This window comes from Diplotaxodon limnothrissa, linkage group LG11 (assembly GCF_057381915.1).
Source record: "Diplotaxodon limnothrissa isolate DT_005_m linkage group LG11, D_limnothrissa_male_GT1.1, whole genome shotgun sequence".
NCBI classification, from domain to species: Eukaryota; Metazoa; Chordata; class Actinopteri; order Cichliformes; family Cichlidae; genus Diplotaxodon; species Diplotaxodon limnothrissa.
In genome coordinates this window covers 30,045,400-30,072,629 of record NC_140606.1, presented here as the reverse complement: position 1 = coordinate 30,072,629, position 27,230 = coordinate 30,045,400, and the positions used below count along the sequence as shown (strand labels likewise).

The 27,230-nt window shown below is 41.9% G+C and overlaps 1 protein-coding gene across 2 annotated transcripts in view; it reads right to left on the bottom strand.

Moving 5' to 3' along the window:
• Positions 1–274: 274 nt before the first annotated feature.
• znf804b (zinc finger protein 804B) overlaps positions 275–27,230 on the bottom strand; it is a 46,387-nt gene continuing 19,431 nt past the window's right edge. For both annotated transcript variants that reach the window (XM_085365710.1, XM_085365708.1), the window contains exons 3-5: positions 13,823–13,960; positions 5,939–6,069; positions 275–5,079 (exon numbers count right to left, since the gene is read on the bottom strand). In XM_085365710.1, the coding sequence (XP_085221836.1) occupies positions 1,098–5,079; positions 5,939–6,069; positions 13,823–13,960 (4,251 nt within the window). In that variant the 3' untranslated portion in view covers positions 275–1,097. The remainder of the gene's footprint in view (positions 5,080–5,938; positions 6,070–13,822; positions 13,961–27,230) is intronic.

The window sequence follows — 27,230 nt, the reverse complement described above, 5'->3', positions numbered from 1 at the left end:
CATCCATGTGCACTCTTTGACAAAGGCTTGCATGAAAGATGTAACCACTGCAGAAAAACCATGCAGTATTAATTCTTAATTTGGACTTTATTAACAAGAATGAGACAGGGGAGAAAAAAAAAGCATGAAAGCCCATTTATTTTCACTCACGCTTTATTGTAACTTATCAGATTCATTCATTTCTGTCTTACAAACTGATTTGTTAAATGCTTCATGGAGGAAAAAAAAACAGTTTTTAATGTCACACATGGAAGGTTGTGTAAAAGGTCTATCACTGAAGCCATGGAGTGTGGGGTAAGCATTGTACTACTGGTCAAGGTTAAATTCACATTTTATTTTGGTGTTTCTCATCATTCTAATATTATCATATACTGTCAGAATATTTACACTATAGAGAGAAAGCAGGTCTTTACACGTGTCAGATATGGAAATTAGATGTTGTTCTTCCTGCTGTGAATGAGTGTGTGTCATCAGAATTACCTTACACCCGCACATACAGTCCACAAGAAGGTTAAAATGTCTTTGCCATATTCACCGGCCACTGGAGCATTATTTATGTTAGCTGAAAGTCACTCTCTAACTCAGATAACCTGTATGAAATGGAGATAAGGGGAGAGTATTATCACTGTCTCTGTCCCTGGCATGAAGGATACTTCAAAAGGCAGCTGGTCTGTCTGTGGTTCAGAAGGAAAGAGAGAAGATGACACAAGCTTAGCTTGTCTTTGAATAGCAGGTGCACCTTTCTCTTTATTTTGCTTGTGAATGAGGAATGATGGAAAAAGCAAGGGATCAAAGTCTGTTCTTTCACTGTCTGTTTAAACACAGCAAAGGCTAAATGGAGAAACAAATTCTCATTTGAAAACAGTCAATAGTTTGGCTGTTTGTGTGTATGCATGCGAACGAGCATGTGTGTCTCGGTGTGTATCTGTGTCTGAAGGCATATGTGCAATAAGAGTTGGAGTTGATACTACTAAAAGCACTGATACATCCCGATTTCAAATAGCAGGCCTTTCTTCAAACCATACATTCCTCTTTTCTCTCTCCCACAAGCCAGTGCTGCCAAGAAAGATTAATAAACATGGCACCCACTCTCAAAATCATAACGCCTTCTGTTGAAACTTCACTTGCCACGATCTGTCCATGATAGGCTGTGGATTCAAAGGTTGCAGAGCTACTGGGGAGAGTGGAGAGATTGGGGTTGCGTGGAAAGTGGGCGACTGGGGAAGGAGAAGGGTGGGAGGATGTGATAGCAGGATGGAGGGAAACAGGGAGGAGATGGAGAAAGGGGCGAAGTGAACATGATGAGGGAGGGAAGGGTGGCGAGGGGTGAGGGGGTGAGGAAGTGGAACTGGCTGTGGGTGGATGGCAGGAGAGGGGGGTGAGCTGGAAGTCGAGGAAGAGTGAGGGGGCATGGATAGGCCTGTGTGCTGTAAAATGATGTGATGGAGATTCGAGAGAGGGGAAGATGGTGCGAGTGGGGTGAGGTTTGGGACACCCAGAGCTATGGGCTGACTAAAGTTCTCTTGTGGGTTGACGTGTGGAAGTGGGAGACTGACCTGGAGGGTGTGGTGTACTTGCTTATGCATCGTGTCTGTGTGAATTAACTGGGCTTGAGGCTGCGGAGATGAGTATTGCTCCTCTGAATTCCCACAGTTCTCTGTCTGCAGGTTGTGTGTGTAGTTTGCCTGCGTGTTTTTGTCTGTGTTTTCTTGTATGTTTTCCAGGACTTTCTGCATGTGCTCTCTTGCCTGCTCTTGCAGGAGACGATATTTGTCCATCTCTTCAGCGGTAAAGCTGATCGGCGCTGTCTCTCCACCTGTCTGTTCATCGTCAGTTCTAATCTGTGATGGGCAGGCATTTGGCATGCTGCTGGGATTTGACCCAACTGGAGAGCATTTCTGACTGTTAGTGGTTGCTCCAGGATCTGTGCCACAACTCTTAGCTTCCTCTTCCTCTTCTCTCTCCTTCTCCTGACTCTTCTCAAGCAGCCCCTTTTTCTTCTGAGCCTTTCGCTGAATTGCAGGTAGTTTTCCTATAAGGGGCAGAAGCAACCTAGATGGTTTTTGTAGCAGTAACTTACTGGGGGATAAAGCTGAAAGGGTTGCGCCTGGGCCCCTCGTGTTGACAGAGGCAGAGGGCCCTTGGCTAGACTGTGAATCCTTTAGCTGTGAAAGACTTCGGTCACAATTATGTGTGTTGACACTTGGAACTGTCGGTGAAAAAGTGGATCTGTTGGGAGATGAATGTGTGAACGGGCTCGAGGAGAGGGCAGATGAAATAGACGTGAGGCTGCTCTGCTTTTTTGCCTGCTGACTGGCCTCTGCAGCCCCCGAGGACGTCTTGCAGGAGCTAACTGTCAACCCATCCATAGTGACTCCTGAGCAGGTGCTACTCCTGCTCCACTCCCAGCTCAGCTCAGACATGTTGGTGCTGCTACAAGGGCTGCAAGAGCGTGGGCTGTGGCATCTGCTGTCCTGTGTGTTGATCACACTCTGGCAGCTGTACGTCTGTCTGCTTGTCCACCACTCAGGGCTCGAGAAGTGTGTTGAACTTGAGCGTCTGGTGCCTGCACATATCCTTGCACCGCCCGGACTGTCTCTGCTGTCAGCTCCTGTCCTGGAGCCTGATGTGGACCTGTGTGTCCCCCTGTCTTCCCAGCTGTCACTGCTGCCCCATGTCCATCTATCCCAGTCGACATCTTCAGTGCTAAGATGTCTGCGCCTTTTGCCCCAGCGCTTAGGACTGGGGCTAAACCTTGCAGCCTTATCCCACTCCACTGCTCTGCTCCTCGAGCTCCACCCAGTCCTTGACCTCACCTCCTCACTACCTCCAGGACAGGCCCCTCTCATCCACTCCCACTCTTCTGTACCTGAAGTCAGGCCTCTGTCTCGGCCACCTGAATGCCCTTGTGCTTCCCTCCCCCTCTCCTCCCAGAATTCACGATGCCTCAAACTCTTCCTCTTACTATGAATGAATTTCCTGTCCCCGTGGAGGAGTTTTCGCTTTTTCATCGAGCTGTTACAGCAGCTGTTGTCAGGGTAACAGCAGTCAATGAAACTCCTGGGGTTGCTATGGTGACCCCTTTCCCAAAACAGCTTTGAGTTACATCCTGGTGAGAAGGAATGTAAGGAGAAGTGAGACCGCCAGGGAAAAGTCGCCGCGTCTCCGTCTCGCTTTCCCTCCTTCTCGGTGTCTCGGTCTGCTGTGTGTCTGCTGAGATGGGAGTAGACGCTGGAGTGTTCTGCCTGCTCTCTGTCTGGCTGTGACTGGCATTCAGTGCTGTGGCTCCTATGAGGCCTCCTCTTCCTGACAGAGACAGATACTGGCTCAGCCTCACATCTCCCCAGGAGACAGCTGCTCCCTGCTCCCCCCACCTTCCTCATCCTCGTCTCTCTTTGCCTCCTTTTCTTTCCCCATCTCCCTCCAGTTTCTCCTCTCCTCTCTCTTCCAGTGGAGACTGTAGAGATAACACTCCTCACTTTGCACCTTGCTGATTGGCGCTTGTCTGAAGTTTTTTCCTTCTCAGCCATCTTTCTCTTCCCCAGCTTGTGTTTCTTTGTGCTGGCTTTCCTCTTTTTGTGTGATACTTCAGAGACACCCACATACGGCTGTGGAGCACTGGCACACTTGCACATTGTCTCACTCCCACACTCACACCTGGATGGACTGATGCACATCTCCTGTGTGCCAGGCTGGGTGACAGACTCTAATTTACAGCTCAGGGCTGTGATGGCTTTCTCCCTGATCCCTCTCGCACCCTCTAATCTGCCTCCCAGAGGATTCTGGAAGTTTGTGTCAGAGCTGTCACTATGAGTGGGGTCAAATGGATGGGGAGCTGCCCGCATGCAGTTCTCCATACTTAGCATGCATCGTTCTTTTTCTGGTCTTCTTTCTGATGATAAAAGGTTTTTGTTCTTTAGGAACAGGTGTGCTTCTGTCTCCACATCGATATGTTGCTCTGCTTTGAAAATTTCCGCAGCTTTTTTCTCCCTGTGTGCTCTCAACTCTTGTCTTATCTGTCTTTGTAAACACGATTGAGTGTCTGGTTTAAGAATAGCTGGTACGCGTAGTTTTGATTCATCTGAAAGGGAACACAACTGATTTTGTTGTGAGTCCTTCAGATCCTCTGCGACTTTTTCTGGCCGTTGAAGGTTCAAGCAGAGCGGGTTGCAGCTGTAGGAGATGTGTGGTTGAGACTTGGTGAACTTAAGCAAACTGACAGGCCATCTCAGACGGGTAGAGCCATCCTTCCCGAGCACACACACATCCTGACTCGCCTCCCGCTCGCTCTCCGTTTCTTGCTTTTCCTCTGACTTGCCTTCTGTGTGTTTGGTATCCGTGTGTGCTACTGCTGATCCTATGCCCCATACGGTCACCTGAGACGCTGAGAACAGCGAATCATGACTCTGATTATCAGGTGCTGATGTGGAAATAGGAAAGTGTTCTTTTACTAAGTCTCTTTTTTCAATCTGTTCCTCCTCCTTTATGGCCTCTCTTGGGAACGGGTGCATGTCGCTTGGTAAGACACTGTCAGTGCCAGACTTATCCTTTTTTTCACTTGCGCTGTGTTTCCTCTCATCTGCTACCTCAATTTCCCTGTCAATATCTTCAATTATTCCCCTTATCCTTTCTTTCATTTGTTCCCTCTTCTCTCTCTCCTCCTCCTCCAGGTCTGAAAAAACAGAGGCAGAAGGCTCCAGCCTAGGCCCCCTGCGTGAGAAACAGAAGGATACTCCAAGTCTGCCTCCCACTCTCCCCTGTGAAGAGAGAGGCAGCTGAGGATACAGGCTGTGGCAAGACTGGGGGCTCACTGCAGGAGTGTTTGTATCGGCTGTCTCAGTCACTAGTGGGGATTCTGCTAGAGCAGTGGCCGGTGGTACTTGGGAAACAGAGTTGCACAGATTTTCTGACGGGTAGCTGACAGTAGTTGTCCTGGGCTGTGTAGAAGTGGATCGCTGGGGCTGGCACAAGGGTTCAGGTCTGTCCTTAGGGCTGCGGTCTCTTTGTGTCACATCTTTATCACGCTTCTGACTCACAGCTCTGACTGTGCGTCTTAGGCCATAGGTCCTTCTTTGGACTCTGCAACGAGATGTGATAGGACAAGCATATGTGACTTTAGCTGATAATACTTGTCTAAGTTTTCCTGGCATCACTCTAGATTTACACAAAGCCACTTACTGTGGCATCGTTTTTGGGTGAGGTTATGCAACAATGCAAACTTTTCTACCACAGCTCAAAGCTGCTGTTACGACACTTACTCTTAAATTTAATGCAGTCATGAAAACATTAATTGTTTGAATAATATGGAAATCGATAGAGTTTTAGACTAATAGATGGCAGAGTATATAAAAAGGAAAGGGACCTAAATTTTTAGTATAGACTCTATCTTTATAACCTAACAAGGAAAAAGAAAGAAAGCAAGAAGAGAAGGAAAGGAAAGGTGCGTTCTATTGGTAGTCACAGTAATGCTGTTCACATATTGCTACCTGATTATAGGAAACACATTTAATTGCACAGGGAATAGTTGCAATCAAGTTGATTATTGCATGATGTATTGTCTTATTGTATTAGTTGTTTTGATTGCTTTACGTGAGCAAGGCGGGAAGCAAGTTTCCTCTCACAATTCACTTTGCTCATTTTATTTACTCATGGTTATTCTGCTGCTAATTTTTCACTAAAACCTCATGTCCTCCACCTACAAATGAATCAGATGCTCCGAGTGTCAGCAAGAGTGTGTCTTCATGATATATTTACTTCACCTGTGGACCTGTGGCCTAGCTAAGCCAGCTGAGCGCTCTCACATCTGTGGACGCATCCATCAAGCCTACGAATTGTTGACTGGATGTGACGCACTCTGACCCCCTCCCCCAGGACTCTTGCCCCTGGTCTCATTGCACACATGCTGCCACATGCACGAATACACACTCCTCCCACTCACCGCTGAGTTTCCTGTTGCAGCTGTGCGAGCTGGTGCAGACGCCGAAGAGCCTTCTCCTGCTTGCGCTGGTCCTTCCATGATTTTGAGGCTACGTTACGAGCAAACTCTCTGTGCTTGAGCTCCTTCAGCCTCTGCAGGAAATGGCAATAAAGAGATAAAGAGGGATGGAGAGAGGGACAGAATCCATATGTGGACGGAGAGGGGAGATGCAAGGGTGGGAGAAAGAGGAGAAGTAAGAAAGAGTTAGTTTTAGGAAGCTCTCTGCAGGCAGCTGTCTTTCAGATCATACACATCAGTCAGCAGTGTTTGCAGATGTTCTCCTCCAAACCTCATGTCCAATTAACTCCATTCAGTCTTCAAGAAAGGACCCTTCCTTCAACACACAGCTTGAAACCAAACACCAAAACTAGTGAATAGTAGATTACATGTGTGGTTGAGATGAGCGGAATAGGCAGTTTCATGATGCTGCTGCTCTTTCTGAACCATTAGAGCAACATTTTTCATTTTGGTTAGCGCCCTTCAGTCCTACTGTGTGCCATAGATTCAGTTTATTAGTTATCACAGCTCAAATAGAGGTACTTTTGAATCTATGAAACAGGGAAGAAGACATTTTGTTTGATGATGTTAGAATGACACACTACCAAACACAAAGGCACAAGATTAAATGCTGTAAAGGCCTGACATTTTCTTCTAGACTGCTTTTTGTGTTGTGTGTGTCTGTGGGCACTTTGTAAGCAAACTGGTTGGTCTTTACCTCCATTATATTACAGGATAATTATTAATTAGTTCAGCTTTACACATGTGTGTATTTATATGAACTTATATGTCTATAGCCATAGGTGCACCAGTTCTCTTGGGGAAACAATGATTCATGCGCCTCTCTCCAGTTTCCATTTTCTGACACACTTTAATCCCTTCTTTATCCATGCTTGGCAGGTATATGTGCACGGATGCTGGTGTCTTTCTTTTTGTCTGTGCATGTCTGAAGGGTAAGGAGGGACTCGGGAGTTTGGGGATAGCTGCAGTATTGTGCACCACCATCCATCCTATTTCCCCTTTTTATTGAATCACATATTCTCATAATCTCAGCTGCTCCATAGTTTACGCATCAAAGATTTGTTGTTTACAATATATACTCCTATCCTGTAGTGCAAGTTGCGACAGGATTACACCGCCCTCATTTTTAGATTATGTTATACCATTATCTTATCCATCCACGCAATATGTGTCACACTCAAACACACACATGCACACACGCACGCATGCATCAGATTAGGCTCTTACGCATCAGATTTATTTATACAGTCACTCTCTTTCACACCCAGATGCTGTGCAGGAGCGGACAGTTTTCAGGTTAATCCCAGCTGAGTCTTGCACAAGCTGGTGTCTTTTTACATTATCACTCAATGCTTAGCATCCATGTCAGCTCACTGAAGACAGCATTAGGTATATACCATAGAATCAACACTCATGCGGTTCGTATTCCTTAAAGACACTATCTAAGTTCTTGTGGAATGTCTGCAGATGTGAGCAATCATATGCTAGTGTACATCAAAAAGCCCTGAGTCGTTGTGATGCCAATGGTATTCTATGGGAAATATTAATCTTGTTCAAGCACGGAGGCATTCATAATGAACAACTGTGAATGGAGCCAGCAGGCCTAAGGATGAAAAATTTGTTGCACTGCATTGTGCTATAAAAAAAGAGTTGTTGTACTGTAAATGTCAGTGGCAATGCCTGAGCGAGAGAGCAGTCTGTAATAGATGAAATATATGAGGATAAATACTTCCTGCTTCCTGCCGCATTTGCACTCTTCCAGGTTATTGTTCTCTCTTAAACCATGTCCTACTGCAGGCAGACCTGAAACTATATTTAGAGACAAATCAAATATTGCACACAGTACCATTTTGGCTCAATACACAGGACAGACATACTTCAACTTTAAAAGTGGCTACTTTTGTCTTCAAAGTTGATGTCATGTCCCCAACTGCAGGAAATGATGTTCCTGCTCTCCAACATGCAAGCCTTGCTATGTGCTGTGAAGCTAGGGTTGCCAACCGTCCCTTAAAAAACGGAATCGTCCCGTATTTAGAAACAAAAGCACACGTCCCGTGTTGAGCTAATAAGGGACGCACTTTGTCCCGTAATACAGTGAGAATCAAAAGTAGTCTATAAATGTTAATGGAATTAACGCTTTGTTTGAAAGCATAACTCCCAGCCCCTCTCCTGCTTTGTGACCAATGAGCTGACAGCACACTTATGACAATTCAGATTACCGCTCATCTCATTGGTCGAGGAAAGGTCGCTTGCGGAGAAAATACCGGAAGACAACAGATGACCACAACAAGAAGCATGGCCAACAGGGAAACAAACGCCGACACTGCGGTCTCGGACGACAGTACACCTAAAGCTGGGCAGACACTGTGTGATTTTTTCAGTCGCGTTATTCAGCTCCTGCTCAAACTGCACGATTGACTCGCAGGGGTTAAAAATCGTCTCAAAATGGGCCAGAAATCGCACAGTGTAAGCCCAGCATTAGAGCAGCAATGTTTGTTCGCTCAGAGAAAGAAAAAAAGGCTGCAAAAGCACAGGGAGGAATGGGAAAAGGGAAACACCTGGCTGGAAAAGGTCACCATAACACCTATAAAGCGCACTGCACTGTGTGCCGGCGCACTTTTTCCATAGGCATGCTTCTAATGGTGGGCACATGAAGAACATGAGGGGCGTGAAAGCTCAGGGAACCCTTAACCAATTTCTTGTCCACCAGGGGTCCGTTCTTCGTACCCCGCTAAGTAAGTTAGCTGGATTTGATTGTTGACGATTTCGCATGATCTTGGATCGTTCGGTTCTCCGAAGCTCATCCGGGACTTGCTGCCATAGCAACAGATCCGTAAGCGTAAACCTGCTCGGGAGCAGGTTTACTTTATGTAAACAGGATTAGATCGCGGCCACTCAGGTATGTCCGCTTCATTTATACGAAAGCAACAGCGATATTTTACCACTGTTTTACCATAAATAAATATTATCAATGTAACTAAAGTTAATGCAGTACTTGATCCTTTTATTGATTTCATACAGATACATACAGGTCATTTCCTAAAAAAATGGAAATGTACTATTAATCATTCTATTTCATGTATTTGATTATTTCAGATGTAATTCATATTTTAGAGTAGTAATTGTAAATTACTTCGTGTAATCTTGATGAGAGACCACGGCTATAAAAGCGAAGGTGGATTTGGGAAGCCTGTCGCAGCCATGTCTTGTCCGTATAAGCGAGCCACCCATTGCGGAAGGTGCAAGATTGATAAGGAGAGTCCTCAGAATTCAGCGTATATTGCGGGATAGACAGGATCCTTTAGCTCAGCGCGACAGTGCGCTCATAGAGAGATATCGATATTCCCGTGAGGGTATTATTTACTTAACCAACTTGTTGACGAGGGGGTGCAGGACCACCACCTGTCTTTTTTTGCTCTGCCCTTTTCTTGGTTGCTGTTATAAACAAACAAACAGATTATTTCAGGGTCTCTTTGCAAGAGACTAAAAGCAATATAAGTGATAAATCTTACCATTCTGTAGAATATTCTTATATTTCACTTTTACTTGTTCCCATGTTCTAGTGGGCCCTGTCGTGGCTCTAATGTGAAAGAGGATATAATGTAATATAATATAATAAATCTACCCTACTGCCTACTGGTGTTGGCCAGAGGGGCCGATGGCGCGATATGGCAGCCTGGCTTCTGTCAGTCTGCCGCAGGGCAGCTGTGGCTACAACCGTAGCTGCCTCCACCAGTGTGTGAATGTGAGAGTGACTGAATAGTGGTATTGTAAAGCGCTTTGGGTGCCTTGAAAAGCGCTATATAAATCCAATCCATTATTATTATTATTATTATTATTATTATTATTATTATATATTATATAATAATAATAATAATAATATTAATAATAATAATAATAATTATTATTATTAAATTACTTACGAGTTTAATTTGTCAGCAACTTTCTGCCAGCCCTCTCGCCTTGCTTTTGCAGCCTTTGCAGTGTTCCCTTGCGTTTTAATTAAACTCTGAAACTCCTGAAATCCCTCAATCAAGAGTTCTTGCTCTGCTGCCGAAGAATACCGAGCGCGCTCCTTCGACATTTTCGCCGACCAATCAAAGGGTTGCCGATCAATGTTTCTACTATCGATGCGTAGCCCCTGTTAAGCCACCCAGTGATCTCACATTACTTCATCCAGCTATACTAATCGTCAACAACAGGTGTGTTCGGAGAACCGGAATAGCGAGCTCAAAGTTAGCGCGATGATTTGATCTTGGATGTGTCATTTGATCTTGGATGTAGTAAGCGAGGTACGAAGAACGGACCCCAGGCCACGGCAGAAGCAGATATGGTATGTAAACACTGGTTTGTTTTTTAAACCCTCTGGTTAAGGTTAATATGGGCATGTGCAGTGAATATCAGCGCTATGTGGCCAGAAGTGTGATAATATCATTTATTTTGTGTAATAAACAACTGCAAGGATAGATGATTACAACAAATAGATCACTAATACATAAAAGTAATACATAGATGAATAATGATGATGAGTTAAGATGCGTAATCATGGGAACAAGTGGGTTTACAAACAGGAGCAGCTGATTAGCATTAGAAAAGCTGAAATAATACCTCAGCTGAAGCCAATTGTACTAAATGCACTAAATGTGCACAGTTACAAGAATATTTTTCGTTCTATTGCTTTCTATTAATTTATATAATTTTAAGTTAAGCAGGACAGAGTTCTTTTAAAGAAAGATTTACTTTTATTCTCAAAAGTTAAGCATGACAGGCTTCTGTTTAAGAAAGAGACCTGTTTTACTGTGTTAATGTTGTCATTTTGAGCTAAAAATAAATGGCTAAATGATCATTTGTTTCCCATATGGTCATATCACAAAGAATATGCATCTGCTTAAATCAAATTCAAGTCAAATGGTTAAAAAATAATTTCACACACACAAAAAAGAGCTACCACACTGGGAAGGGTGAAGACAACTAGGTTGCCCGGCCCTGGCCACGAGGTGTCCCTTATTTATTTTTCAGGGAGTTGGCAACCCTATGTGAAGCTCAATGCGTCTGTCAAAGCTTCGATCAATATTCCTTTAGATGTGTTGAGGAGTGCTCAGGCTGAGGCAACTATGGATGAGTCAGAGTTGATTCATATCCACTAGGGCCCTAGAATGAAGGATGATGTATTCTTAGGTAGCATTTGAGTGGCCATGCTAATGGGCTGATTGCCTTTTATTTAAAAGGGAGTGTAATTCTGTTGTAATGAGCAATTTCTGTAATCAGCAGTAAATGCTGATAAAGCCCTGTATTCAGACATGTTTATCCCTGAATCGATGACAGCGAAAGAAGACAGAGCAAAAGCAATCAGCTTCCATTCTCCAAAGCCAATACTCCTGCAGGGAAACTGTCTTCAGCTAGAATTTCATCTGTTGTCTGCTCTGTGGGCAGAGTGTACATGCATTTCTGTACTTGTGTGTGTGCGCGTGTGTTCCTACAGCGCCAGTGGCTACTGTCAGCTCAGTGCCTCATGCAGCTCGTTTCATGTGCCTGCCGCTGGCTAAAACAAAGCATTAACATTGGCCTGCAGTTGCCTCAATTTATTTTCAAAGAACAATGACAGAGGAGGAACAGTCTTATTTAATGTTTATTTCATGATACATAGTGTGGGTGTTCAGAAGTGGGAAGCGGCTTGGCTTGTTTGAGAAATTGCCTGCATTTGAAGATGAGTGTGTACACGGGTAAGTGCATGTCTGTATGTTTGCGCGTGCAAGTGTACGCCTTGGCAAGACAACAGATAGCTGTAGGAGAATGAGCTATCAGAAGAACCTACAGCTTGTTAGTCCAGAGTGGAGGTTGTGTATGAAAATGGATGTGAACGCAGAATGCAGAAGAAAACCTGCTGCTGAGGCTTTTTCTAATGGTCCATTGGCCTTATCTTGTCCAAACTGGAATAATGGAATCATACTTAAGCTATGACTAATAGCTCTGTGTTATTTGGTACTGAATATTTTTCTTTTTGGAGGAAGTACAAGCTGAGGAATAAAGTGAATTTTAGATGCATTTTTATGTACCAGTGACATACAAATCAACAGCTCTGAGATTTGGCCTAGAGGTAAAAAAGAACTATTCTATCATGAATTTATGGCTTACAAGCCTGGTGTACATCTGCAATACTGTGTTGTATTTGTTTAAAATAGTCATTTTATTTTTCATGCAGTAATAACTCAGAAGCTATGTTGAAATTTTCCTGGAAATTCCTGGAGACCCTTTTAAGCACTCATACTACACACTGTACTATCACCTTATTTCTAAAATTAGGAGATTTGCTTTGCTTTTAATGCTCTGCTAAATCATTCTCCCTATTTGGTTCACGGAGACATTAGATTCCAAATGACCAAATTAGTGTGCTGTTACTTCTGTTATCGGTGATTTTCTGATATGTGCAACACAATGAAAGCCAGCCAAAGACACAGACCTAGAATCTCAGCTGCATACCAAAACTAAGACACCATCAAGAACACCGAACTTTCCAATATTTGTTATCTTAACCTCACTGTCTGCAAATATTTCTCTAAACTATATCTGAAAAATGTATTTTGAACAGCTTCTGATGTGTTAACTGAAAATAAACAACATGCTGTTTTTGCTTCAAACCTTCATCCAGCAAACCTCTCAGCTTCGAGGGGAAAACTCCGGCTATGCGGGCCGGCCAGTCAGTCAGTGAAAGTTGCCCCATTAGTGATGATGCTGGTGACTTTTTCCGTGTTTAGCCTGTGGTGATGGTGCTGTGTGGATTGCAATCGATTGAGTGTTTTTTGTAAACCGAGTAGAGTTTTTACTAGAAATGTGATCATTTACAAAAGGTGCTATAAGTGAGTATTCATCTGTTGGCATTGCTATTGAGCTACAGTATTTCAAAGAATGCACAGTCTGACTTCTTTGAGATAAAAATCAATAGGTAGATAAATGACCCCCCACCCTTTTTTTTGCTTGAAAATCTAGAAGTTTTGAAACAAGATAAAGTACAAGAAAATTTTGGACTTCGCCCTGGTTTTTACATGCTGCTTGGATAAAGTTCTTAACATTTGTCAGATCACTGACAACTCTATTGGGTCATAACAATGTCCCTATTTGCCATCACACAATAAGAAAGGCTTTGTGAATAACTTTTTACTTTCCGATAATTCCCATTAATATTACCTTTTTTGATTCATGCCCAGTTTGCAAAGTTATAACGCACATTGTCAGACAAAATGACCCATTTATTAATATCTGTAAACATAAAACTTGTTGTAGCAAAATACTTATTTACTGTGTATGTCTAGTATATACAGCACCACAGTTACTTTATTAACTCTACTATAGCATTTATACTAGAGACTCATTTTTTATTATTATCTTGTTTTTATTATAGCGTCTTTGGATATTTGCTTTAGGTGCTACGACTTCAATTACCCTGTGCTGGATCAATGTGGGCTATTTAATTTTATATCAGCCTGTTCAACTGGAAATCTAAAATATAATTGGAGTGCTGGGTGTGTGCGTATAGGCTGTTTGTGTTTGCTTGTGTGCTTTCTTCAAGTTGAAGTGTGGCACCTCAGTATGTGTGCTTGTAAGAAATGATGCGGTTGTCACTCTCCTACTGTTACCTGGTGAGAAACTGTGCCCAATGGGCAGACTGACATGGACATGTAAAGCAGCTTTCCATCAAAACGCATAATACTAACACACCCAAACTCTACAAGAAAATACGGTTAAAAAGAAAAAAGAGAGAGAGAGAGAGAGAACCCGTGTGTTAGTTTTTGTGTCCCTACACAGTGTGTATGTGTGCATCTCGTGTACCTGTTTGTGTGCATGGTCGTAGGAGTTGATGTGGTTGTCAAACTCCTGGTGTCTGAGGTACTGCTTGTCACACAGCTCACAGTAGAAAAGAGCCTTCAGATCCTCCACCGAGCAACCCAAAGCCCTCTCCGTGCATTCCTGGAGAAAGAGATGGAAAGAATGAGTGAACGTGTTGGACGGATTGGGAAAGAGAAATGAGAAAGACTCAAGCTAGAGGCATAAACAGACAGCGATATAAAGGGTTAGAGAGGTAGAGATAGAGAGCAAGAGGAGTCAGGGAGTGGGGAGTGGGGGGATCAAGAATGGAAGATTGTTAGCCATTTAGAGGAAATCTGCATCCCAGAGAAATCAGCAATATTAGCCTCCGCATGTGCTCTGCATAAAACTGTTAAACGGCTTGCCATTAATGCATGATGCCTTTGCTGCCACTGCTGGAGGCTGGACAAAGCCCTGTGCTCATGGCAACTTGAGCCGGGGGACACGTTTAATACAGCCGCTATAATAGAAACTTGTGTATGTGCTAAAATGGCAAATAGTCTGAATCTCTCTGTGAGGAAACTGATGTTTGACAAATGACACCCCCCCCCCCCCCCCCCCCCCCAAACAAAAAAAACCCCTAAGCATCTAAAACGCACAACTTGGACTTTTTGTACAGACAAATACACACAGAGACATGCAGGTAAATAGCACATGGATAGAGATACAGATACACAACCGCTATGCAAATGGCACACGGATCTTAGGGAGTAAATCGCTTGTCTGCATGCTCACATCAGCCAGAGGGCCTTTTTTATGGTCTGAATACATGCACAGTGTTGTGTACAATAGATGTGTTTGCTTCCTTGTGTGTGACTGTGTGTGTGTGTGTTGAGGAGTGTGTGCATTCATGCCATGCTCTGCTTCAGAATGTAATTTCCCTGAGGCTAGGGGCTGCCAATAAACACTATTGAATTCTGTTCTACACTGACATGATGGGAATTTAATTTGAGGTTGTCACTTCTTTCTCTCTCTCTCTGCTTCTTTCTTTTCCTTCTGTCCATCTTCTATCTCTCGCTCCCTCTCTTTTGTAGCACTTATTCCGTCCCTCCTTTTTATGCTCCTCCTTCAAATCACTCTTCTTCTCTTTCACTTCACACTCCCCACTCCCTTTCATCCTCTCTATTTGCCTTTTTCTCCCTTTCTGGCATCCTCTTTTTTTCTGTTTGAGTCCCGGGTCAGGCAGTGACAGAGTCTATTGGCCCCAATTTGTTTCCGTAATATGCCTGCACACAGGAACAGAGGTGAGAGGAAAAGAAGGGGAGGATAAGAGTGCAGGCAAGAGGAGAAATAACCCCTGCCTGCATCACAAACACACATACAGACTCTCACAAGCACCTCAGCGTTATTATTGCCAGTAACAATCATCATTAAGCGTTATTTGCTACATCCAGGTACTCTACTCACATACATTAACCTGCAAAATAACTTGCTCTTCCTCTGGCTGTGCAGGAATTTATCCAGTATGTGTGAAGGGTAAGGGAGGCTGAAGGACAGGGTGGTAGGACTCTCCTATACTAAAATCAACACAAAGGTAACTAATACACATTGATCCTGTGACGTTCCAAGAGTGCATGGTATTGATCTGCCTCGCGGGCTTAAGTCACTGCAAGAAAATGATCCAATCACCCGGAGCAGTGCTCATTTGAGCGCTGCCGGTGTGATAAGATTGAGATAATGAATGCTGTGAATTGGTCAACTGTATGGCTTATGCAAGATTACATAGGAACCGTGTAAGTGAATGTCAGTGGATGTGTGTACATGAGAGGTTTTGTATATTTCTGTGCGCTTGCCTTTCCCAAACCCTTTCTTCTCACCTCTCTGACTCTGTCAGGATAATTACTTTTAACAACGAGAAAAATATACATAGAAAGACGTGAGAAAAGGTGTGAACGCATCATAGCCGAAACGTGCACTTAAGTGTGCGTGCGTGGGCCAACTCGGAGGCCATTTGTTTATGTCAGAAGCGTCTTGGCAAGAGGTTGCCCATTTTTCTTCTGAATGCTGAAATCAAGCGCGCTAGCTTTCATTTGGTTTAAATGTTCACATCTCATACAAGTTTCCACTATAGGCACTCTTATAGAAACACCTCTACATAGTTAGTCCCCTCTTATACACACACTTATGCATGCACAGTCACACATAATGTGTCAACCTGATATACTGGTGCCAAATTAATCTAGACCTCAATTTACCTCACTGGCATGAATCTGTTTGCAGAATAAGCACAACTGATGTATCTGCAGACCTGAATGGACATTGATTGTTTGCATGATTATGCGTGTGAGTGTTTGTGCAGAGCTGTGAGCTTCCATGCTTTTTTTTTTTTTTTTCTTTGCGCTTATCCACAGTTTGTAGGAGAAGTGCCAATTTATCCCTTTTTATAACTGAAATTGTGCCACAAATAGGAGTCGTTTTGGACCATGACCAGAGTTTCAGACACACAGTTTAATGTCTTTGAGCTGCTGTGGAAATGAACAGGTCACGCTTAAAGTGTTTTACAGACGTGGTTTGTCAGCATTTGAGAATATGTGCACTGCAAACTAATGATATACAATATATTCATGAAAAATGCCCCCAAACATGAATATCCTTTTGGGAACGTCTGGGAGTTCTAGAGATTTAAACTGTGGCAGCACCTTTTCTGATTCACTGCCATCATTACAGTTCAGACTGCCCCTTTTTTTCTTTTTGATGACAACTATGGTATATAAAATCAAAAAATGCTCATTAGCAGTGAACATGCTGCACTGAGGCTTGTGGAGATGATTTTTAAATAACTGTAACTACATTGTTTTTTTTAAATTCTTCATCTCTGAGTTGACCTTCAAGACTGCTGAACAGCACCATAAATCAAAGAACCATATGATAATATGCTTATCAGTGTCATAATGTAACTCTTACATCTTGACATTGAATTGAACTCAGGTGGAACCATGTCAAGGACAAAGAGGAAGCTGGATGAATTTATGAGGTTTTCAAGTAATTAATTAATAAGATTTCCAGCTAAAGACAGCTATAGGATACTTCACTGACTGAGCTGAATTACAGCAGCAAACCATGCAGGCCATAATGAGAAACTTCTTGCAGAATAATTAGGACCCTTTAAAAATACAAAATGGAGTTGGTGGCATATCTCTGAAATATATTATAACTTAAATATGACTCTTTGAAAGCCACTTGAGCTAATTTCAATAAGATAGTCAAATATTTTGAGTCAAAAAACAAATTTATGTGGTGTCTGTGTAAGAGTGTATGAGTGGTTATGTATTCTGAAAAATCAAAGAAAACTCGGGCTGAAAACACTTTACTTGAAGCTTTCATTTTATGCTCGGCGTGGTAAACAGTGGGAGAAATAGTCTGTAGTCGTTTACAATTTGTTGTCTGCGTGACTGACGTGACAGTTTGTTATGATTTAATCAAATGCATTATAATAAAGAATTAAAATCTCATTCCCTGCCTGCTGCCCTCGAGCTAAATTGTTTCTCCCTCCTCACTGGTCACTTTCTTGTAAGTTGTAATTAAATATTGAACAACATTCTTGTAGATTCAACTCAGTGATAGAATGAAGAACGGTTACAGGCTTTTGCGCTGGTATTATATTAAAGCTATACTGTAACATTATTTTGAGAGCCATTCACTTCTTTGATCTAATGTAAAACAAAAGTGGTTGTTTGGGTGAGACATATGCGGAGAGATCATGACCTCCTCCAAGGACATGATGAATTCACTGCCAGGGAAGTTTCCAAGTGGAGCACGGTCGAAGGAAAAACATTCATTTTTGATAAGGATCGAGGGATGAAGCCAGTCACACTGTCTCGTGAATAGGCGTGCCTATTCACAGCTGCTTGGGGACCCGGGCCCAAAGGGGGACCACAGATTTTATCCCTCGCCAATCTGCAATGACATTTTAGTGGGAAAACTCCCTAATGGTGGCCCTGCTTAGGGTGTGTGCTAAGAACACCAGCTGTTTCAGATTGTGAGCATGTGCTGAGCTCTAATAGGCTTTATTGTAAGTTGCTATTTGATGTTATGTTGTACATAGTTATTATTTGTTAATAACCCAGTTGGACATTTGGTCAGGATATTGGCATTTGTTGAAGCTGGCACCTACTTTGTGCCCCACTAGTTAAAACTGTAGACTAAATTTGATAAGAAACACCTTTTTATTTGACTAAAGAAGTGGAATGGCCAAATAAAAAAGCAATATGTTTACACTTACCACATGACACCCTGAGATATACACACAGCCAACACAGAGATGTTGATATAAAAATATTGTAATTGTATTACTGCAAATTTCGGAAGCATTTCATGTACTTTTTCACTTTATTTATTTTCTGCCTCTCCCTTTCTCTGTATATTCGTCAGTGTGCTTAAAAATGAACGGGAATAGATACAAATCTGAGTGGAGAGCACTTGAACAGTATTGGAAAACAAGTGCAAATTTTGCATCTCCTCAAAATTATGAGGCACTTTGGCTCGGACCTACTCGAATGTAACTGATCAGATGTGATAATTGTTAACAGCACTGCAACACGAGCTTTAATCGCAATCCCGGTTCAGTGTGAAATCCAAAAAATAGGGCGAAACAACACTCGTGCATGCATAATAAATCCACGACGAGAGAGCGAGAGCGAGCCTTGTAGCACAGAACTGATAGAAACAGATTCTCTCTGTTCATATATATTAACTTCCACTGAAGAGAACTTCTACTGCAGGGGGTGGAGGAAAAAATATGGTAAAAACTTGATGAGTATGACCAACTTTGAAGAAACTATTGTTATAGAATTTACCGTCGCAGAGCAGCTGCAGACACAGAGCATACAAAATACAGGCCAATTAGCAGTTTTCTCGTTATTGCTAATTTCGCTTCGCTTATGCATGCCATCTGTGATGATGCCTTAATCTTACTATTAGAGAGTATATTTTAATTTTTCAATAATGTGCTGTTGTTCTTTTAATTGACTTATATAAAAGGACTGATCACTATGTTATCAGCTGATGCTCCTGTTTGTTATTCACATGAATGTGTGTATGGCCTATATGAAGCATGATATCCAAAAGTGCTCTCTCTCTTTCTCTTACTGGCTGAAATCTTTTTCTTCTTCTCGTTTGTTCTGGAGGTTTTAGATGTTTCAGCGGTAAAGAGATGAAAAGGAGACGAGGTGAGAAGCATAAACTATGACAAACAGACATGTGACTTTACAGAACTTCTAATTGTTACCTCTGGTTTTGAGAACAATTCAATAAACAATTCCAAAAGTTTTATCAAGCCCAATTAAATCTTTAATTATCTTCCGCTATAATTATCACCCTAACTTAGCAACGGCAATGAACAGAAAAAAAATGAATTGAAATTAAAAATAATTCAGCAAGTTTTTTTTTTTTTTTTTTGCCTTGTGCTTCGCTCTGCTCTCTCAAATCATTTACATTAATCTGCCACTCTTTTTTCTCTCTACCTGTGTCTAAAGCGCTCCTGTGACGTGTTTCCGTCAGATGCGTTCACACTCCTGCATTTTTTTCGGTAGCCGGTGACAGTTGTTGACCCGAGGCCTAAATTACTCATTACTGTAATGACCTGTAAAGCTCAGTGGCAGACATTTTTGTGCACAAACATGCATGCCAAGCAGGATAGCTTAGCGTTAATGAGCTGATATTTGCAGCCCCGATGTATCTCCCTTGACTGCCTTTAATATGCCTGCGTGCTCTGTGCTACCCAAACATTTTTCCATTTACTGTGGAAAAATCTACGCCCAGGCTTTACGGTGTTTTTGTCTGTGCGCAACTGTCTGATGTTGTTTGTACGTGTGTTTGTATATCTTTGTTTACTCCAGATCGTTACTGCCAGTTAGAGGTATGGCCAAAACAAGTAGATGGAATAACCACAGCCAAAATCACAGATGTGTTGACCATACATATGGTCATTAGGGCTTTTTCACAGCCAAAAGGAGAGATGTTTTAGTACCAGTGAGTTTCATAATCTCTCAAACTACCAGCGACTTCTGTTAAAGAGAAAGTAGAAAGGCTAAAATATTTCACAAAGTGAGATTCCAGCAAATAAAAGCACAATGTGTATTCCAGTAAACTTCTGTCAGGTGTGCCATATTTCATTGTTTGTGTGTGTGTGTAAACTGTAACTATCTAAAGCACAATCCTCTACACCATGACATCATCAGTGAGTACCGTGAAGTATAACAAATTGTTACCGCTCCTTCTGACCTTTTAAGCTGAGCTGCATGCACAAACCAAACTGAATAAGTAAATAATAGCGAGAGATTTTATTTGATTATTTCTCCTGCCCCCTTTGTTGCCATTTCTGAAACAAAGAATAGATTCAATCCTTAATTTCTTTGCATCCATTGTAGCTGACATGGACATTTATGTTTACTCTTAAATCTGATTCTTATTTTTAATTGTTGCTATTTCAGTCCAGTAAATATTTACACACATATAGCATATATACAACACATTTGTATGGTCTCTCTATGGACTTTGAATGAGGAAAAATGGGAAAGGATAAAATTCCAGTTTTAATTACACATTGGATGTAATATTCACAATAACAATGAACCTCTGTTTTGTCTAGACGCACAAAAAATGAGGAAACTGGAGAAGTGGAGGACAAAAGAAAAAGTGAGAGGCCTAAAAAAATATCTAATGCAGATAAACAGTATCTGAAAATCATGTCCTTCAGAAACAAAAAAAAATCCATTAAAGACCTGACACAGGACCTGAGAGATGCATCTGGCCCATCTGACACCGTCAGAAATGATCTCAGTGGACGGTGGATGAACCCATTCTTAAGGAAGGGAAACGAGGAGAAAAGGCTGAGGTATGACAAATTACACATGAAATTTATATAATGCAAAATGACAACAAAGGCGCTTTATATTGTAAGGTAAGTAAGTAGGGTAAGTATTTTACGGCACCCTACAATAATGCAAAGAAAACAGAGAAAACCCCAACAATGATATGTTATTATTTATGAGATGAATATAACAAATAGTTAAATACAGAAAGGTGTATAAACACATAGTGAATGACAAAGGTGACTGAAGAAGAAGCACTCAGTGCATCACTGGAATCCTCCAGCAGCCTAGACCTGTTGCGATGTAACTAGGGATAATTCAGGGTTACCTGATCCAGCCCTAACTGTATACTTTATCAAAAAGGAAAGTTTTAAGCCTAATCTTAAAAGTAGAGACGGTGTCTGTCTCCTGAATCCAAACTAGAAGCTGGTTCCACAGAAGACGCGCCTAAAAACGAAAGCCTCTGCCTCCCATTCTACTTTTAAATACTCTAGGAACCACAAGTAAGCCTGTGGTCTGAGAGCAAAGAGCTCTAATGGGGTGATTGGATAGGGTAGTATAAGGTCAGTAAGATTTTTCAAGACTTGTATAGGAGGAGCAGGATTGTAAATTCTGGATTTAACAGGGAGCCAATGAAGAGAAGCCAATATAGGAGAAATGCGCTCTCTGTTTCTCGTACCTTTCAGTACTCTTGCTGCATTTTGGATCAATGGGAGGCTTTTTAGGACTTCCTGATAATAATGAATTACAGTAGTCCAGCCTAGAAGTAATAAATGCATGAACTAGTTTTTCAGCATCACTCTGAGACAGGATGTTTCTCATTTTGAATATATTATGCAAATGGAAGAAAGCAGTCCTACATAATTGTTCAATATTGAAGGAATATTGAAGTTGAATATAGAAGCACATGTCCTGGTCAAAAACAACTCCAAGATTCCTCACAGTGTTACTGGAAACCAAGGTAATGCCATCCAGAGTAAGCATCTGACTAGGAACCATATTTCCAAGATTTTCAGGGCCGAGTACAATAACCTCAGTTTTATCTGAATTAAGAAGCAGAAAGTTAGCGGTCATCCAGGTCTTTTTGTCTTTAAGACATTCCTGCAGTTTAACTAATTGGTTTGTGTTATCTGGCTTCATGGATAGACAAAGTTGTGTGTCATCTGCATAACGGTGAAAATGTATGCTATGCCTTCTGATGATACTGCCTAAGGGAAGCATGTGTAATGCAAACAGAATTGGTCCTAGCATGGAACCCTGTGGAACTCTATAATTGTGTGAAGAGGACTCTCCGTTTACATGAATAAATTGAAGTCTATTCATTATATATGATTTAAACCACTTCAGTGCAGTACCTGTAATACCTACAGCGTGCTCTAATTGTTCTAATAGTCTAGCAGGACAAGCACAGAGATGAGTCCACTGTCAGAGGCCATAAGAAGATCATTTGTAACCTTCACTAAAGCTGTTTCTGTGCTGTGCTGAGCTCTGAAACCTGACTGAAACTCTTCAAATAAACCATTCCTCTGCAGATGATCTGTTAGCTGTTTGACAACTACTCTTTCAAGGATTTTTGATATGAAAGGAAGGTTGGAGATTGGCCTATAATTAGCTAAGACTGCTGGGTCTAGAGATGGCTTTTTGAGTAAAGGTTTAACTACAGCCAACTTGAAGGCCTGTGGTACATAGCCGATTATTAGAGATAGGTTGATCATATTTGCGATTGAAACATTAATTAATGGCAGGACTTCCTTGAGCAGTCTTGTAGGAATGAGGTCTGAAAGACACGTTGATGGTTTGGAGGAAGTAATTATTGAAGTTAACTGTACATAATGTTACATCTGTGAGATGATTATGAGCAAGTTTTTCTCTAATGGTTAGAATTTTATTTGTGAAGAAATGATTTCTCCAGCTTACGAGTTATCTGCTTTAAGGTGAGTGTTTGAGAGTTACACTAGGAAATCAGGTACTTCTCTTTTTCAGAGGAGTTACAGTATCTAAAGTGGTATGCAGTGAAGAAGTATAAATATTAACAAGATAATCAACCTCTGTGGGAGTAGCATTCAGATAGCTGCTCTGAATTGTGTTGGCGCAAGGCACTGAAGAAGATAACAGTGGATGAATTATATCCTTAAACTCAATTACAGCTCTTTCAGAAAGACAGCTGCTGTGATGAAATCTTTTCCGTACCTCTGTGTAATCCATTATTGTAAATGTAAATGTTATTAGGAAATGATCAGACAAAAGACGGTTTTCAGGAAATACTGTTAAATGTTCAGTTTCTATGTCATATGTCAGAACTGGACTGAATAATCAACAAAAAATACTGTCAGCTTTTGATCTATCATGCAATGTCATCTGGAAAGAGTCTCCTGATTGTTGACAGCATCATGTAAAACACACTGCCATTGCACTAAACGCACACCTGGATAAAAAACACACACACAGTGGAACACCTGCAGTCATGATTGGCATCGGACCTCAAAATAATTGAAGCAGTGTGGGATCATACTGACAAAGAGCAGAATAAAAGACAGCAAACAGCCAAAGAAAAGCTTTAAAAGTCCTTCAAGAAGCCTGAAGACCTATTCCTGAGAGCTACTTAAAGAAATGATGAAAAAAGCTTGAGAGTTCAGGCTGTGTTGAAGAATAAAAGTGGCCATAGCAAATTTTGACTTTCAAGCTAGTTGGAAGCAAGTATTCTAGTTTTGCAGTCTATGTTTTATTAAAATGCACATCAGAAAGCCTAGAATTTGTTACTATGTAAATACTTTCAGTCTATCTGTATGTTTGGCTTTCACACATTTCTAAACAATGTTACAGCTGTAAGCAAAAACTGGTCTGAACATATCTGTAAGAATATATATTCTGTTGATAGATTTAAAGGCAATACCACCCAAACATAAAAGAAGTGGAAAAAAATAATAAAAGAACTTTATTCAAAAGCCTCAAAATAGCTGCACTGCTTTTGTGTCGGGCTACAGTAGGGAGTCTGTAGCATCGACAAATTGCAGTGCTCTCCTGTTGAAGCCATAAATCTATGATTAGTCACAAGGCCCAACCAAACGATCACTCAGCAAGCAATCAAAATTTAATTCCCTGTCCATCACAATGCAAGGCCAAAAAGCTCCCACTGCTGATGTGTCCACCCCTCCCTGCCCTCATCCCCTCTGTCTCTCTCTATTTCTCCTCCCTATTCAACAGGGCTACCTTGTTTTCACGGAGTTATTCAAGCGCTCTACCATTGATCAATCCTATTCTGTGCCCACATTTAAAATCTGTCCACCTCTCAACATCGCCACCCTCCTAACTCAATCTCTCTGTGTTCATACTATCCTGAATACAATGTGAACTTAGCCTCTGGCTTGTGCGGCATGAGTTAAACTGATTCACTCGGGTAGAGCATAGCTTACAGACACAAAAAGCAGAGGACATCTTAAGACATTTTCGCCACTTGAACAAACATAACCCATAGGTGCTTTCTAGGATTTTTGTGAATTCAATTTGCGCTCTTTGGGAGACACAAACACAAAAGCGTGAACGCCTGCATGTAAATTCCTGGAATACCCAGGTGTTCTACAAACTGTGGTCTCCACTGTGGCTTTGAATGTATTTTTTTATGATCCTACCTCTCACTTACTCGCTGTGCTCTTCAAGGACTTGCATTTGTTTCTGTGAAAAAGACAAAGATTCCCTTCCTGTTCTTTCACTGCACATCAAAGCGAAAATCATATACCAATTACAGGGAGACAAAGGATGGTGAGAACAATGGTGGGTGAGCTGAACTTTACCCGTCATCTCTGCTGTTTCTAAATGCGTATATTGTCAATGCTTTGTGTGCCGTCTCTTTTTTTGGCAACTCTTGTTTTCCTCTTTGATTCTCTCCAAAGCTGCTCTGAGGGGTGAAAATGATATCAGAAGAGCTTTAGAAGGATAGACTGGTGAGATGTGATGATCTCTTATTCTTTCACTGTTTTCTCTCTGATTGCTCCACCCACCATTTCTGTCAGTTTTTTTATTTATATTTTTTCTTCCTCCAAATTTTTTCCTCCTTATTGGTTCTTCTTTATGCACTAAAAACACTTGTCAGTCATATGTCTTTCAAACCTTGGGCTTATTAGGCTTTTCTCCTCTCTTGCTAAATGTCACTTCCAAAATTAATTTTTTTTCTCCTCCCAGATAGCAGAAAGAAAAAAAAGTAGAAATATATGGACGATACACTCTTGACATTTAAATTACAGACACAACTGAAGACTCTGCATGGATAAATGGATATACAGCACTGTTAAGTTATTAGACCTGCAAACATAAAGCAGACACACACACCCACGTTTTCTTTATACTCGTGTGCTGTCAATCACACTCCAGACAAGGCAGCTGACTGACTGCTTCAAAGGGGATTGAGGAGGATCTGTTAAAGGGATCAAACAAGGGCTGTAATCTGTCAGAGTGCGATGATACAGATTAGAGTGAAAGACAAGTTAAGGAGATGAAGGTAATCAGTTTGGGAAGTGACAGATTTAAAGGAGAGGATTAATATGATCGAAGATTACGCACTACTCTTAATGCTCGACTAAGTCTCGCCAAGTCAGAAACTTGCAAAGATGAGTGGCGAGTACGCGCGAGGAAAGAGTCGCTGAGGAATGATTGCTTTCTTTCAGACATTGTGCTTCCGGATTCTTTTGAAGTTTTCATGTAGGTGAGTGTTTCACTGTATGTGTGTTGGCTCATTTGTGCTATCAGAGGATAACACGAGTGTGTCCAATAAGTGAGTGATCTTTTCTTTGGCACATTACAGTGCGAGTGCATGGATGGCTAGAGATACTACAGATCAGAGGCTGAAATTGGAGACTGTCTGGGGACTTACACGCCAGCTGAGTGAATTGCTCTGTCATGCACAACAGTCCAACTTTTTGAAAGCTGGTTTTGCTGTGCTATATGATTTTGTAGCAGTTAAGACCTGGAGCTGGCCAGGATTGAAATCCCGCCAGGACTCTCTTCTCTGCTTTCAACATCCTGCTTGCCACATTCATTTCTTTCTCTGGGTGTCCCGTGCTATCATTCCTAACTTGTATCCAGCCCTCAGTACGGCTGCATTAGTATGTATGGCCGTGTAGCTCAGGGTTTAGAGGTTTATGTCCCCTAATAGACAGAGATTTGTCCTGTCACACCCACAAAGAGCTTACAGCGAGAGACAGAGGCAGAATGGCTCCTTCCACTCTGTGTGTTGTGGGTAAAGAAGGAACATTTATGTTCCCGTCTTATCTCCAGAGAGAAGGTTTCCATTTCTGTACAAATCATAAAGCCCTAATTTGTGCTTTTCTCTTCTTTTCTCCTGCACTTTCCATCTTCTTCTTTCCCCCCTCTTGTTCTCGCTCTCTACCCCTTTCTCTGCCTCTTTTACTCACTATGATTGGATTAAGACCAAAGAAACAGAGTGTGGAGATGAGGAGGGGATGAGAGCTTATTAAGCATGTGAGAGGTGAGATGACATTAAGCTGTACAGAAAGAGATTGAGGAAGAGGTGTGTGACCACATGCACAAGTGTGTGTGTGTGTGTGTGTGCATGTGCATGTACCGCACACTTCTGTATTTATCCTTATAGAAGGTAGGGTGAGAAGAGGGAGGAAGTGAGGCGTTTAGCTGTGGAGCACTTTAATCAAGGGGCGAGCAATCCTGCATGACCCACTCTGTCATCCATTATTGATGCCTGCCTCAGCCAGGCTGATGAATCATTAAGCCACTCATCAGGCCTGGGAATTCTGCCTTCTCCTCGGCCGATGACACTCATTTACATAAATCACACGCTGCTATTTTTCACACTCTTGCGCATAAACACAAACACACACCCACAAACAGCCAAATACACAAAGTTCATACATGTTGGCTTGCTCTCTGATGGGCATGGCTCATACAATTTTTAATGCTTTCTGCAAAAAAACCTCCCCAAAAAACCTCATTTGTGTCATACCTTGAAGAGCCAAGTTCATTTGAGCTGTGAATACAGATTCATAAAGGTTATACTGTACATGACAATAGCACTCAACAGCTGCAACCCTACAATACCCAGTGATTAAAGACAATATGCTCAAAATCCCATGGACTGCACAGAACATGTGTTGCCTTTCCTGAAAGACAACCATGTTTTGCACTCAAGCTAAACAATCGTATAACAATGCATAGGTAAGTGGAGAGGAGAGAGTGAAAGACAAGGAGACAAAAACAAGCAGAGAGAAATAGATCTTACAGAGTTTGAGTTTGCCTCTGGGTTATATGGCAGAGGAATCTTAGGGAAACTGATGAGCACCCACGCCATGCAGGCACACACGCACTCCACCAACATATTTCTTCTCATCGTTGTAGGGTTTCCCTTCATCTCCTCTCCTCCCCTCTCCATTCACCTCCACTCCTGCTGTTTCCATGTCTTCCCATTCACTGTTGAAACTAATCCAGTACTACAGGGTAAGAATATACCTCACAGCAAGGGTAAGAAAGCCCCCCCCCCACCCCAGGGGCGGCTTGTCCAAAAATGCTGAAACACAAACATGCCAAACATACAT